Source organism: Electrona antarctica (genome assembly GCF_951216825.1).
Source record: "Electrona antarctica genome assembly, chromosome: 7".
Classification (NCBI taxonomy): Eukaryota; Metazoa; Chordata; class Actinopteri; order Myctophiformes; family Myctophidae; genus Electrona; species Electrona antarctica.
Window position 1 is genome coordinate 28,309,301 of NC_136812.1, and position 15,660 is coordinate 28,324,960.

Sequence of the window (15,660 nt, forward strand, 5' to 3'; positions counted from 1 at the left end):
GACATTTGAGAGTCCCAGTCTGGTGTATATTACCCTGCTGTGTTACAGCAGTGTTTCCACTCCTACTGGAAAAGGATTCACTACTAACTATCCCAGCAGGAGCCAAAACTCTCCCTTCTGTATCCACTCATATCTCGTTTCCTGGATTTAATAAGTACATACTGTACATTCAACCTACTGTATCGGCATTACAATAATGGCAACCACATTCATGTTGGCATTGGACGATGTTGTTGCCATACCCTCACCTTACTTTACAGAGAAACCAATTCTAATGGACTTCATGTACAGTTATCCCATTTGAATGGTACTTTAATAGTTGTATTGTGTGTGATGTTGTTTACTCACACTGATCTCATTAGGGTCTGTGTATGGAATGTACAGATAGGGCCCCCAGGATCCCAGTTTTGTGCCACACAGGGCTTCCACACCACTTGATGAGCTCTGCTGGCTTGTAATAATCTCCTCCAGCTGAAGGTGTGGCGAGAGATCGTGTGTGTGTGTGTGTGTGTGTGTGTGTGTGTGTGTGTGTGTGTGTGTGTGTGTGTGTGTGTGTGTGTGTGTGTGTGTGTGTGTGTGTGTGTGTGTGTGTGTGTGTGTGTGTGTGTGTGTGTGTGTGTGTGTGTGTGTGTGTGTGTGTGTGTGTGTGTGTGTGTGTGTGTGTGTGTGTGTGTGTGTGTGTCCGGAGCTAATCTCGCAAACCGAAACCGTTGGACTATTCAGTGCCAAACTTTCTGCGCGCACTGTCAGTAGGCCAAGGAAGACACTCCCTGAATATTCTTGTCCAATTTGTCAATGCCAACTATGGTATTTAATATTTCAGTGAAGTATTTCAGACCTACCGTTCCTCTGTCTGGAGTACAATATGAAGGAGTAGCTTGTGATGACCCTGTTCATATGGAAGGGATTCAATCAGATGCGCATACATGTAATGTGTATGTGGGTTGAGATGGCATTAGTTTAGAAGCTCTGCCTTTGTTTGATTCTAATAACGCACGCACATACATGTGAATAGAACTGCACGTTCTATTCATATGCACAGGGAACTCAGACCCTCACAAGCATTCATGATATGATATAACACACTCACAATGAAACCTGAGAGGATCATTGGCAGTCTCTGTGCACATTGTAAATTGAAGTGGACAGCTCCCGTGGAAGGTGATGGACAGTCCAAAAATCGCTCAAATGGCTGGTTTGCCCCAAAACTGTTTTGGAGGAGCTGTTTTAAAATATCATTGTTTGTTGTTGTTGTTTTTTATGCTGGTGAATGTATAGGAATGCATATTGTGGTATACTGCTTTCCAAAATGTACCAAAAATATATCTAGTCAAATGAAATTCTAATCAATTTGTAAAACATGCCCAAAATAGGGATACCAGTTTGAATGTGGTTAAAATTGGGACAAATCAGCTGCATACCGTAATTGCAGATACCGATCTAATACAAATAGTCAAATGATGGTACTCTATGTATGATGATACTGTATATCGGTCAGGCTCTACAATACAACATCCATAATCACAGACAAACTCACACTCACAGTAATATTCTCCCCGGAACCCGATACCACTCTCTCTCCTCCTCTTCATTTCTCTCCCCTCTCCTCCAGGTCTAAAATCTATAATGAAGAAAAATGGCGTTGACAAGCAGGGGAACAGGGGAGCCAAGAAAAACCTGAAATTTGTTGGGGTGAACGGAGGGTAAAGTATATATTTTTTTAATTAGCATCCCATCTGCATTTAGTCTAGTGTGTGCTTTGTGAGGAGGACGTCTGGATTCATAGTTAGTTGTGAGTAACTATAAATCAGTGTCGCAAAAATAGCTGATCTACAAGCTCACAACGCCCCATGCTCCAAGTATACTGTACTGTACATCTGGCTTGAGTGTGTCTGTGCTTGTGTGTTTTTCCATTGAAGCTAACGGCCCTCCAAACACCAGGGATTACACATTTTTGCAGTTGTCAAGTTACATTATGTAGCAGTCCCCAGCCCTAAGGGAGGCTGAGAAGGATTAGTCAGTTAGCTAGAAAAGTGTTAGTAAGTAGTAAGTAACCAGCAAGTAATCCCTGAAGGTGCATTAATATTAGGTGCTTCTTCTGTGAAAAAGCATAACAAGAAATGGGAAGAGAATCTTTGCCTGCAGTCTTAAAGCCCAAATCACACCGAAGGGTCGGGTCGGGTCGGGACGAGACGGTTTTTAATGCAATGAGTTTATAGCAGAGGAGTGACGCTGGAATGTAAAAACCTTCAGATTGCTATCCGTGTTTGTTGTTTTTCTTTCCTTTTTTGGGGGAGAGGGGGGTGGGGGGTGGGGGGGGATTCATCTGAAAGTATACACTTGCACTGCATAATGCAGCAAAATTACAACGACGTTGATAAATAGGACAATCCTCAGCAATATTGTAAATACTTTATTTTTTTCATTTTATTTTTTTCTCCCTTTCTTTTTCTCTCTCCCTTGAAGTGATCTTTCTGAAGTAAAGGTTGACAAGGATGACATGGGGTGTGGGAGGGGGTGAGAAAAAAATAATTGTTTCATGCAACTACATGCAATTACTCACAACTGTTTGGGTTTGAATCAGCCTTATACAGTACATGCACATATATGCACACAGTCCCCTGAATTCTGCTGGAATCCAGGGCATGTTGTGGCCCCTGAGTAGTGTGTGTGTGTGTGTGTGTGTGTGTGTGTGTGTGTGTGTGTGTGTGTGTGTGCGTGTGCGTGTGCGTGTGCGTGTGCGTGTGCGCGTGTGCGTGCGCACGCGTGTGTGTGTGCGCGCACCTCCCAACATAGCATGAATGAGCAGCATTCAATAAGAGACTTATCTGATCGTTGACGGCTCACATATAGGCTCTTTCATACATGTATGTCACAAACACACGTGCACAGTTTACACATACTCACACAGGCAAACACTCACAACATCCACACATGAAGTATATCACCTGCCTTCATAGACAGAATTTGCCGTTACTGAACAAGGTTGGGTTTGTTCGTGTGTGTGTGTGTGTGTGTGTGTGTGTGTGTGTGTGTGTGTGTGTGTGTGTGTGTGTGTGTGTGTGTGTGCGCGTGTGCATGTGCGCCTCACAGTGCCTGCGTGCGCTCTACATGCCTAATATTGAACAAAAATGGAAAATCATTCAAAGGCACAACATTTTGTTGACCCTTATCTGGAAGTGTAAAAAGATTCAGTATTTCTGTGTACTAGGCATCTATTGGAAAGGGTTAAAGCGCTACGGAACAGTAAATGAGGATGTGAACAGACTATCCTTTATGTGTAGTAATTCAATGAGTTTGCATTGGCCCACTGAGGCACTTAACCAAAAAACTTACTTTGTAGGTAGATAAGCAATTTTTGAACGAGTTTCACCAGAAGGTCCCTGGTTCACGTTCGCGCCCCAGCCCTATGTGTCGAAGTGTCGCTGAGCAAGGCTATTTTTGGTGAAGAGATTTGGTGTAGAAGTGGGGGGAAAAAGGAGCGGGCCAAGTATAGATCCAACTAAAGTATATTGGGTTTATTCATTGATTGAATACTTTATGAGTCACAAATGTAAACAGCACAAGGGACAGTCAGACATTTAGGCTAAAAGGATAACATACTTCTATACGGTTTAAGTGGTTAACTGCTCACCTGGTGCTGTATTAATAGAGTCCACTGCTCCTGGTAGTTAGGGTGACTAATTGCAGAGGACATATTTAACACAATGACATGGCCAAAATGGGGATGCCAGGGTTAAAGTGGTACTGTGTCTCTATACTCCCCAGATATGAGACAACATCCAGTGAGGAGTCTAGCGGAGACGAGAAGACCCAGCAGCAGCAGCAGCAGCAGCAGGAGGAGGAGGAGGACGAGGAGGAGGACAGCTCTGAACCAGAGGTGGAGCAGGTGAAGGAGCCTCAGGCGGCCGAGGAGCCCAGGGAAGCAGCCATGTCGCAGGAGGAGACAGCCGAGGCTCTGACCCAGGGAGGAGGTGCTGTGTCTGGGGAGGAGGCAGCTGAAGGAGGCCTGCAGGCTCCAGAGGGCAACCTGGAGTTCCAGGAGGAAGGAGCCACAGGGTGAGACAGCCAGACAGGGAAGAATATATAGATCAGTGGTTCTCAAAGTGGGATCCAGGGACCCCTGAGGGGGTCCTTGAAGGGGTTCTAGGGTGTCCCCAGCAAAGTAGCTAATATAGCATCATCACAATCAGTTTAACCGCTTTAATACGATGCATTAAATCTCACAGCGCAATGTGTTGGGATCTCGTAGATCTGCTATTTCTGAAAAACTTGGTTTTGGAATATTCTCTTCTGGGGGTCCCTGGCACAAAATCCTTTCAGATGGGGGTTCTCGGCCTATGCATTTGGGGGTCCTTAACATGAACATGTTTGAGAATCACTGATCTAGATGACGTTGTCTTGAGGTAGGGTTGTCAGCTAGAGACAATGCAGTGCTTTGTTTATGTCCAGCTGCAGCCTATAGGCTGCATGAAACAGGTGCTGAATGATGCTGCAATATTGTCCACATGCACACTCGCACGCACGCACGCTCACACACGCACGCACGCACGCACGCACGCACGCACGCACGCACGCACGCACGCACGCACGCACGCACGCACGCACGCACGCACGCACGCACGCACGCACACACACACACACACACACACACACACACACACACACACACACACACACACACACACACTCACACTCACACTCACACTCACTCGCAATCCTGCCCCCATAAGCCAAAAGGCCAGCAGCATTGTCCTTTTCACTGGTGACTGGTCCCTGAGTCAATCAACTGTCTCAGGTATGTGGAGGTTGGGGGCATATAGGAACCACACATTAGATGGAGCGATGGGCTTTTTATTAAACAATCACTCACCACCTGTCTCTCTCTCTCTCTATTTGTGTGTGTGTGTGTGTGTGTGTGTGTGTGTGTGTGTGTGTGTGTGTGTGTGTGTGTGTGTGTGTGTGTGTGTGTGTGTGTGTGTGTGTGTGTGTGTGTGTGTGTGTGTGTGTGTGTGTGTGTGTAATAGTATAGTAGAATAGTATTCTACTATAGTAGAATTATAATAGAACATAGGTCCTTAGTCACACTCACAAAGCTCTTCTTACATTTCTACTATATTTTACTGTGGGATAAAACGAAACGTGTGCACAGTGAATCCATAGATGTATCACATGAACACCTGTTCGTAAATCAAAATCTCGTTCATTTGTGAATAATTTGCATAGATCAGTTCCCCATTTAACACATAACAGTCATGCACTGAATGGTAATGTTAACAGGAAGAGCAGTTGCTTGTGAAAAGAAACAGATCTACAAGCTGACAATGCTTTGCATTCCAATGCCTTGTCAGCTTGTACAGTATTGCTGTCAGGCAGACATTTGTATCTCCATATTCTTTTATGTTTTTTCTTAAATGAATGCCTGGCTGCCACGTCATCATCCAAAAGTTCTGAAAATAGCAGCTCTACAAGTTCGTGAACGATTTTGCATATACACGACATATATAAGAAAAAGTCCTTCTGCACACCTACAATGGACAGGTGCGTCGGATAACTGGAACTGAGAAGTAGAGAAAAAGAATCCCGCACACTGTCTTCACTTGAGTTTAGATTTTATTGAGCAACGTTTCGGTCGTCAGACCTTCATCAGGATATACACGACAGGAAATATAAGCATGATATACACTTCAGTCGCTCACTTTGTTTTGTCTTTTTGTTCAGAGAGCAGGTTAACCAGAACTTCATAGATGCCTGCGTTTATGTCAAGGACCGCATGGAAGAAGTTTCTTCTCCAGATAAGGAAATGGTAAGGATTCCCTCCATCCTTCTGATTGTTGTGAATTCTGAAGACGTGTGGTGTGTTTGTGTACATGCCATGTGCTTCTGTGCCTCTTTAGTAAAGTCATAGTAAAATAAATTTGATTTTACCGTCAGGGTAAATGCTTATTGTGTTTAATCGACAGAGAAGAGGGCTCACAGTACCATTGACAACCTTCACATGGTAATAGTATTGTGCCATTTAGCTCTCATGTCATATTCGACAGGGTGGGCATGACTCTGTCGTATTATATAAGGATAAGAGCAAAATAGCCACTGTGTGAATATGGTCCATTTCTTGTTTTAAACCTTAAAAACTTAGATAAAGGTTATAATGTGCAAACAGCACTACAACTGTTAACCACATGAACCCTAGCGTCCCTATTCTTGGAATGGCCTAATATGCGAACATTAGGTAAAAACAACAAACATTTGGTGAAAATAGCTCCTATATCTACAAGCTTACAACACGTCACAAGACACGTTATTATGTCCTTGTAGATCAGCTTTTTGGCGAGGAGATTTAGGGCCATATTTTCACCCCTTATCCCTAAACTATTTTGAAAAACATTTTTGAATAGTTCAAATAGCCGATCTACAAGTTCACAACGTGTCGATGTAGAACGGCATATTCTTTAAATGTTTTCAAAATAGTAATTGTAAAAAAAGGCAAGGAGGTTTAGGATAAGGGGTATAGCAGGGCGAAAATAGTGCCCTTAGTGTAGAGGGGGAGAAGGAGGGGACCAAGTACAGAGCCCTGGGGGACCCCGTACAACAAAGAATATATGGTTTTAAGACTTTAAATGTGGTGTGGGGCATGGTGGAAATGGAACCACAGACAACCATTAGGTGTGTATTGTCTCTCTCAGCGTCAGGTTCTGTTGGTGCTCTATCAGGAGTGGTTCAAAGTGTCCAGTCAGAAAGACTCCCTGGCCGACTCCGTCACCTTATACTTGCGACAGGTGGGCTTGACCACGCCAACTCTGCTTCCATACGTTGTTAACCTGACAGATGGCAATGGGAACACAGCACTCCACTACAGCGTGTCCCATTCCAACTTCCCCGTGGTCAAACTGCTTTTGGATACAGGTGAGAGCGTGAGATGCATAGACAAAGACATACTGTACACTGTACAGTCTAGTTGGGGTTAGGTTTTTGTCCTGATCCCAGTGTTTGCTTTGAATGTTTTTCAAAGGGAACGGCGCATATTTACAGTATGCTACAAACGGCAGTAGCATGACAAGGCGCTGAGCTGTGCACGTTTAGCATTTTAATTTGGTCGCCGGCAGTATGCAATGTAAGAAACAATATTGATGAGAAACATTGATGTCCTTTTAGATGGCAACACGCTAGAGTCAATAACATCACCACTTGCATACACACAACTACAGCTGATGGAAGCACTGACACTGATCATGAATTGGAAATATATTTGGGGATTATCTTCCTCCGTGTACTGGTAGTGTGCACAAAAGGTTTGACACCATCACACCAACATGTCCAACAGTTTGGGAGATTAGCGTCGCACTATAGTGATGTGCGGGTCGACCCATAACCCATAACCCTAACAAAAAATATTAAGCCTGAGTGCTTAAAATGTTTTGTGTGGTTATGGTTTGGTTATGTTAGGTATTTTAGTGGATGAAAATAGATCCATGCTCACAGATTAAAAGACACACAGTTGATAATCTGTGACAATATTAAACACTTTCCCTCCCTAACACGACTTACACAAGTTAATTGACTGTAGAACAGCTTCCCTGTTCTCATTGTTTAATCCGCGTTTTTAATACGCTTTAAGTAAAATAAGTCCATCGGACAGAGTGGGATAGGTGATGCATTTTGATGACGTCATCGCAAAAACATCCATCGCACCGGCTTGCAAAGAGTTCTGGGAAATTGCGGCCCAATGCATTACAATGGTGGTGGTGCCGTGCAGCGCGGGTTCCTTCTCCCCACTTTGGAATATTTTTTAACACTACGACAATCGATTACACCGTTTTAAAGTGGATTTTCATGACAAGAAACGATCAAGTCGGTGCAGTGGCTCTTCAAAGGTTAGTGAAAACTAGGCAGGGAGCTCTGGAACACGATTGTTTAATCACCGCAGAGAAACTGTTAAACACAAATGTATAATAGATGAAAATGAACACAAAGAAACATGATTCAACTACATGATTTTGCACTCCTGCTTACTCCTACTTCTGCGTACAGTACATGTGCGGTGACAAACATTGCTTCACAGAGATGCACAGTCACAGACAGTATTGTATATTATATCACTCAAAACAGCTGAAAATCCTCCCGGCACGTTTCTTGTGTGTGTTCAGGCTTATGTGAGACAGACAACGTGAACAAGGCAGGCTACACGGCGGTGATGTTGGCCGCACTGACGGCTGCAGAGAGCCCTGAAGACCTGGAGGTGGTGCTACAACTGTTGAAGCGGGGAGAGGTCAACGCCCGATCCAGCCAGGTACAGACAGCATGCACACAAACACACATACATGTGTTTGGGCGGATGGAGGTATGAATGGATAAATGGTGGCTCAGCAGGTAGAGCAGCAAACTGCTTGGTGAGAATGGTGCGATAAACATAAAAAAAATCAGTCAGCAGAAGCTTTGTTCGCAAAAACACCTTGTTAATGAGTGAGGTCCGTGGAGAATCACCAGACACATTTAAGTCGAGAGGAAGGCCACATGTGCGCCACAACAGTGGACGGAAAGGCAGCGTCTCAGCCGAACTCACAACTCGTTGAACGTTGAAGCAGAAGAGGCAGGGGAATTTAATTAGTTGCACCTACTATGGATTGTATACAGGTGCATGTACATCCATAACCAGTGTTGGGAACTAGTTCATTTATTTTATGAACTAGTTCAGTTCACAGCTCAGAAATTTAAAAAGGAACTAGTTCAGTTCATAGTTCATAATTCAACATTTTGAACTAAAGTTCAAAAATTAACAATTTTAGTTATTTTTCGTTCTTTTTATTTATTTATTTTTTATTATATATTATTGCCACAGCCTATAGCCATTTGCGCACCAGCTGAGAGACAGGGATTTAGTAACCTCGCCTCACCAGGCTTTCCACCACCTAGGGATTTAGAGAATGCTGACAGGCACTCAAATGAGATGCCTGAGAACGTCCTGTAAGTAGATGTGGAAATAAAACTAATGTTGACTAATCAATACAAGTGGCTCTTATTTTGATGAGGCAGTTTCTGCACAGGAAGTCTGTTTCACTTGTAAACAAGCTACGTACGATGGATGAGCTGTCAAAGTACTAGTCGCTAAACCACGTTAGCGACCATATACAATATGAAAACTGTCACTTAGACAATGTAGGTTACACATGCTGGAATTAAACATGGAACCTGCAGGCAGCATTAGGTGAGTAATTCATTGTATATGTGTTGGACGTTCGTGGTTGTGCTAATGATAAACGGACAGCTGCTGCTAGTGGGATCCTAGGCTCCTGCTGCTTAATGACGACACTGGCACTGTGACTAGGTGGATCTGTTGCATCTGCCCGTGTGAAAGCAGCATAACGTCGTGGCAGGATACGAACGTCTGTAACGTCCAGACACCCATCAAATGTATGTGCTAAAATGGGCACACTCCCTTTCACAAAAACAAAAAATGGCCGTGCGTTCTTGAATACATTAATTCTCCTCACCATGACATGCTTCTGTGGGCATGTCTGCAGAAAGGAATGTATTAGTCATAAGCCTGGGGCTTAGCATTAATCCACATCTGTAAAACTCAATTGACAGTGACCTGCACTCAACCTAGCAGCCAGTCATCATCACCTCGGCTCCACCTACATTGCTCTGTTCATTTTGTTTCACCTTTTCTTTCTCCAGTTATCTTCTGTTTTATTTACTCATATTTTACCCATCTTACTACTCTCTTGTCCCTCCTTTCAATCTCCTCCCAAAACACATTCTTCCTTGGCTTTTTTTGCTTACCTATCCAAAGCACATACCTGAATGTTTCCCTCTCTTTATCCAGGCCAACCAGACCGGGCTCATGCTTGCAGCTAGCCACGGTCGCGTTGCCATGGTGAAGTTGCTGCTGGGCTGCGGTGCGGATGTCAACGCCCAGGACAGGGACGGCTCCACGGCCCTGATGTGCGCCTGCGAGCACGGACACGCAAACATCACCAGTCTACTGCTGGAGACCGGACGCTGTGACACCAGTCTCACTGATAAGGTACACCGCTTTCCTCCGCGTAGAGTCAAATAGAAATTTGACTAAAATGTTAGGGAGGGACTAGTGGAGAAGAGAGTAGAACTAAAAGACAAGTCATTTTATGTTTGGTTACGCTCGGGTGTTGCGCTCTGAAAATAGATATTTTCAACATGGAACCGAGTGTAAAATCAGGTATTATGAGTGACGCCATCAAGGCATGTCAAAATATTTTTTTGTCGTCAAAACCCGCATATTATGTGGGCCTCCTGGTGGCTCTATAAAGAGCAGATGTGAAAGATTCCTCTAGGGAGTGTGCATACAAGGTTTTACACAGATCGGTCCAGTTATAGGTAAAAACACGAATGGGCCAGTTATAGCGCCACCATGAGGCAGATTTGAAAATTTTCAAGTGGCATTTCTTCCTCTGCCTAGTGGGAATGTGCGTGCAAAATTTCACGAAAATCACACATTGTGTTCATGACACATTGTGTCATGAACACAATCTGAAAGACCCGTTTTGTGTAATGGCTTTAGGGAGACTGTATACCAATTTGTTTGGACAAAATCTTTAGTGTGTACTGGCCAAAAATGTGATACATCTAGATGCAAAAAGCGGCCTCCTGGTGGCGCTATAACAGGCCAATGTGAAAAATGTGGGGCAGAGGTTCAGCTCTGGCATCCAGGGAGTGTGTGTGCAGAGTGTGGCTGCGATCAAGCCAACGGTGCCAGAGATTAGCTGTCCACAGACGGACACACACACGGACGGACGGACGGACACGCACACAGACGGACGGACGGACGGACGGACGGACGGACGGACGGACGGAGTGCAAAACATACTCTCCCCATGCCTTCGGCTGGTGGAGACAATTGTGTGTGTGCAGAGTGTGGCTGTGATCAAGCCAACGGTGCCAGAGATTAGCTGTCCACAGACGGACACAAACAAACAGACAGACGGACAGACGGACGGAGTGCAAAACATGCTCTCCCCATGCCTTCGGCTGGTGGAGACAACTAGCCACTAGTTGGGAGTTGGGACACTGCCGGTCACTATGGCAGCAGCCTCATTAGACTATGTGAATACTGTGTAGGGTTTCATGTTGACTTGAAAAGTAACGCAGGATGCGGATTGTTCCAGACTACACTAAGATGTGGAAAGCAGGTTTTTATAAGATGTGATGATGTTGATATACTAGTACTGTGGATATTATAGATGGATATTTAAGGACAGTGGGTGTTGTTTTGTTTTCTGTCGTTGATCTTGTGTTATTGCGTGCTTTTGTTGAAGGGACTTTTCATCATTTAAATGTTTTTGTTGATTCTCTTAATTATATTATTACTGCACTTTTTGCACGTCTTGTTTTTGTTCTATTCTTTGATGTTTTTTATTTTTTTGTAAAGCACGTTGTTTCGATAAGTGCTATAGTACATAAATAAAGTGTATTATTTAACAAAACGTTGCCGGGCACCACAAAGTGTTAATCCGACCCTGGATAGGTAGCTCCTTAAGAGGGTAAACCACTGGACCCAGTTGCTATTGAAGGCTCTTCAACTCATGACAATACTGCCACTTGCTGGATACGCAGCATAACTGCAATGTATTTTCATTGGAGGCAATGACATGTGGCTTGTGCTTTGTCCCCATGCAGGATGGCCAGACGGCCCTGGTGGTGGCCACCGCAGCCTCCCAGCAAGACATTGTTGACCTTCTGAAGGCCTACGGAGAGGCCAGAGCTTCTGCCTCTGCCACAGCCCTGGTCTGAGGCACCCTGGCTCGTCTTCACCAGCCTCTTGTCACCTCTTACTCGCCAAGCCCCTCCCCCCCTCTACCAAATCAAGTGAACACAGGCAGAATCCATCGCACTGCCAGGCTGCCTCTCTCTCTCTCTCTCTCTCTCTCTCTCTCTCTCTCTCTCTCTCTCTCATCCTAGCAGTACATCACTGCTAGGATGAGAGCGAGTGCTGCTAGTTGAGCAGCTGGGTATGGTGTTTACCGTTAACTTAAAGGGTGATTTATACTTGGTTGCACGCTGTGTCACACACTGAACATAGCCAATCTTGCTATTTTAGGTGGACGACACATGCAAAAAGTGTAACTCAGGCATAGTACACTAGTGTCAAAGATAATTTGACACACACACACACACACACACACACACACACACACACACACACACACACACACATGTATATATATATAAATATATATATATATACAGTATATATATATATATATATATATATATATTAAATAAATAAATGCATAATATATATATGTGTATAATCCTGACTTCACAGCTGCTGCAGGAGCTTACATCCAAGCCTCAATCAGTAACTCTTTGCTTTGATTCTTGAGCTTCAAACAACATTTCCCCACCATATCTCTGCCAATGTTCCGTGTGGGTGTTTCTGGTGTCAGAAGCTGCGGCTGATATGACTGCCAAAAAGGGATTTGCCATAGCAACTAGAGTGATTGACATGAGGAAGGGCTGATGTGTTGAGTGATGGGTGGGTGGGTGGAGTGATGAATGGATAGCTGCTTTGATAATGACATCATCAACAGGCTCCTCACAAAACAATCTTAAAAGCACATGATCTACCTTCCAAATAGGATCATATTACAGAAAGAAAATATGTTTATCATTTCTTTTTTTAAATAACATTGACCTCATTCTTTTTATATTTGGACATAAGCCATTATTGGAATCACATAAAAATAAAATATATACAGAGTATAGAGAATGCTATTCTATCAAAGTATTATATGTTATAAGATTAACACATGCGCAAATGTATATTTTCTATTGCACTTTGTTTTACTGTTTGTATTATAATTATTCCTGTCATATAATTGGTGTCATGCAGAAACCTTGTATAAAAACAAAACAAAAATAAGCTGGTTCAGGTGCAAACCACGTTGTGTTTCCTGTTTTTCAATGATTTAAAAATTTGCAATGCCATAATCACTGTTTTGCTTACAGTATAAAAGAACAACAGAGGTTTCTGCAGGATGCTACAGATGTGGTTTTGTGTATGAGCAGACCATAAAGAGACTCCCAGGTCTTCCAATAGGAAGGTTGTACTGAAGAATGTGGCAGCGGTGGCCGAACGGATAGCGGCGCGGTCTAGATACCGGAAGGTTCCTAGTTCGAATCAGCCGTCCGACACGTTAAAATTACCACCGCTGAAATGCCCTTGAACAAGGCATCAACCACTACGATGAAATGTGTTCTATGAGCAGGGCCTGGCTGGAAACAAGTTCTTGAGCTTAGCCCAGATACCCTGGGTAAATATAGATTTCATTTCATTTCATTTCAAGAAAACGGTGCTGCATGCCAATAAACCGTTGCTCCCTCTGCTGGCTGTCCTATTGTACTACATCACAGTATGTTGTAATACTGCCTGTCACTCTCTCTCTCCTTTTCTGGACTTTACACAGGACCTTTGGCAAAAGTTTGATTTACTCGTGGCTGTGCAAACATGTTAAAGAAGTTGATTAAGAACTATCACTATGCTTTTGTCTAGACAATAATGTTTCTGTCAGTCCTGCCTGTCGCATATAAACTGTGAAGAACCTCGCTAAACTAGATTTTTCGGGACTGGATCCAACAGCTTATCAGAAGATCATACTTTGTCACTGCAGTGCCTAGCACAGCCATGAAAACATCAGATGTTTGCCACAGTGAAATGTTGTGACCCTGTGTAAATAATCTTTACTCTCTTTCTTTTCTCCAATTCAAATAATTATAATGTGAGGCTGGTTCGCTTGCTCATTTCAAAGCTATTGTATGCAAATGCTACAAAGTGCACAAAGAATGTTAGGCTGGCTGTGATGATACATTCCAGAGAAAATGTAGCTAAACTTGGCATGGACCACAGGACCCTGCAAGCCTGTTGAAGCACACAATTTATAGTCAAATACAACAAATGTGTTTTTTGTTTTGACACCGCAAAAGAACATGGATATGTATAATCTGACCAAAGTTGAGCTGTATCTCCTATTCCTTGTCCCAGATGGCATTTTGATGACATTGTGTCCCTCTCGTCTTGTAAAACATTACATTACATTTTATTTTTTTATTTTTTTGGAATGCAGAGCAATATCATTGGAATACTACCTTGCCAATCATAAAACGAGGTGGTTGTTTGACTAGCCTTAAGAAGGCAGGCCCACATGTTAGGTGCTGTAATGATGCTGAACTAGCCTTAAGAAGGCAGGCCCACATGCATGTTAGGTGCTGTAATGATGCTGAATTCCATGGAGGGCAGTCTTTCTCTCCCGTTTACCAGACATCTAGACCCATATTCATAAAGAACAAGACAGGAGTATCTGGAACCATGTTTACTACTTAAAGTTTCTTTCCAGTGACCTCAGTAACAATTAAATGCTTTTAAGACTTTGCCTGCAAATCATTGGTTTGCCCTGTAGTATGAAATGGAGAAATTTTCTGTATTCATAGTATATTTTACTTGACTAACTTCCATGGTTATTGTGACCATGCGATTAGCAAACTGTACTGTACAATACTTAAGACTCGATGAGCCATGGAGAATTCTGAGTGGGGCGATGGGGTTCACTGGAGGTGGGCTTTATCCTGTAGTGTAGGCAATATAGGGCAATACCACTCTGTTAATGTCTATGACAGTCCATTCAGAATCTACAAACATGAACACCTCTAGCTCTTCCAATTAGCTAGCTAGAAACCAGACAACCAAAGTCCAAATAATGTTGTATTTCAGTATACAGTATGATGGAACACAGTACTTCATATCTTCTGGATCAATTCTTTGCTTATAGAATGAATTCACTAGGAAGTGGTATCTGGTATGTTGCCTACAGTATGACATGACAAACAGAATCTGGGCTCTACTGCAGTGGTTCTCAACCTTTTCAGGCTGCGACCCCCCAGTGGTTCTCAACCTTTTCAGGCTGCGACCCCCCCAAAATAATGATATTTGAACCAGTCTGGGGACCCCCAACCCTGATAAACACTTGCAATGTAGCAGTTGAGGAATTACATGTGTCGGTTCCACAGATAAATATTGTGAAAATAGCAGATCTAATAGTAGATTGGCTAAGTTTTGCCTAGTTCTTATATTATTTTATAATTTGGCCAGTTTTTATAGGCTAGTATAGTTTGTCTTAAAAGTGTTAAATTGTTACTTCACTGTCATCTGTCACCCCCCCCCCCCCCCCCCCCCCAAACAAAATAAAACAAAACAAAACAAAAAATAAAAAACAAACCTGGGGACACCCAACCCGCAGGTTGAGAACTACTGCTCTACTGCTGAGAACTAGCTACTTCTTGCTTTGTGAGAGGTGTTCATGTGATCATCATGAATCATTCTGATTTAGGGTGCTTGGAGTTCATATTGGCATGCATACAGCATGTCCCACTGCCTTGTGAGCCATCTCGAATTTACAACCTCAACTTGCATTTAAAAAAGATCTTGTTCTCTGACTAGTTGTGGCGAATCAGTAGTTGTTCAGTTCATTCCAATAGGTTTTATAAATATGGGTCTTTACATGGAATAGTATAGACTGACCAAAAGATTCACCACTGTTAGATAAAGTATATTAAATCTATATGTAGCACTATATACCATGATTTGTGATAGAAGATCACCTTAATTAGTTTCTTAGCAATAAGATT

At 43.1% G+C, this 15,660-nt stretch overlaps 1 protein-coding gene and 1 long non-coding RNA gene across 4 annotated transcripts in view; one reads left to right on the forward strand and one right to left on the reverse strand.

Moving 5' to 3' along the window:
• Positions 1-12,284, forward strand: part of kank4 (KN motif and ankyrin repeat domains 4) — a 92,273-nt gene extending 79,989 nt beyond the window's left edge. For all 3 annotated transcript variants that reach the window (XM_079506357.1, XM_079506358.1, XM_079506359.1), the window contains 7 exons: positions 1,613-1,703; positions 3,769-4,059; positions 5,722-5,806; positions 6,687-6,906; positions 8,148-8,290; positions 9,827-10,027; positions 11,656-12,284. In XM_079506357.1, the coding sequence (XP_079362483.1) occupies positions 1,613-1,703; positions 3,769-4,059; positions 5,722-5,806; positions 6,687-6,906; positions 8,148-8,290; positions 9,827-10,027; positions 11,656-11,769 (1,145 nt within the window). In that variant the 3' untranslated portion in view covers positions 11,770-12,284. The remainder of the gene's footprint in view (positions 1-1,612; positions 1,704-3,768; positions 4,060-5,721; positions 5,807-6,686; positions 6,907-8,147; positions 8,291-9,826; positions 10,028-11,655) is intronic.
• Positions 12,285-13,328: 1,044 nt separating this feature from the next.
• LOC306926464 lies at positions 13,329-15,042 on the reverse strand. The gene is made up of 3 exons (XR_013790386.1): positions 14,910-15,042; positions 14,037-14,876; positions 13,329-14,004 (listed from the first exon to the last, which is right to left on the reverse strand). It is a non-coding gene; the product is annotated as an uncharacterized lncRNA (long non-coding RNA).
• Between the last annotated feature and the right edge of the window lie 618 nt (positions 15,043-15,660).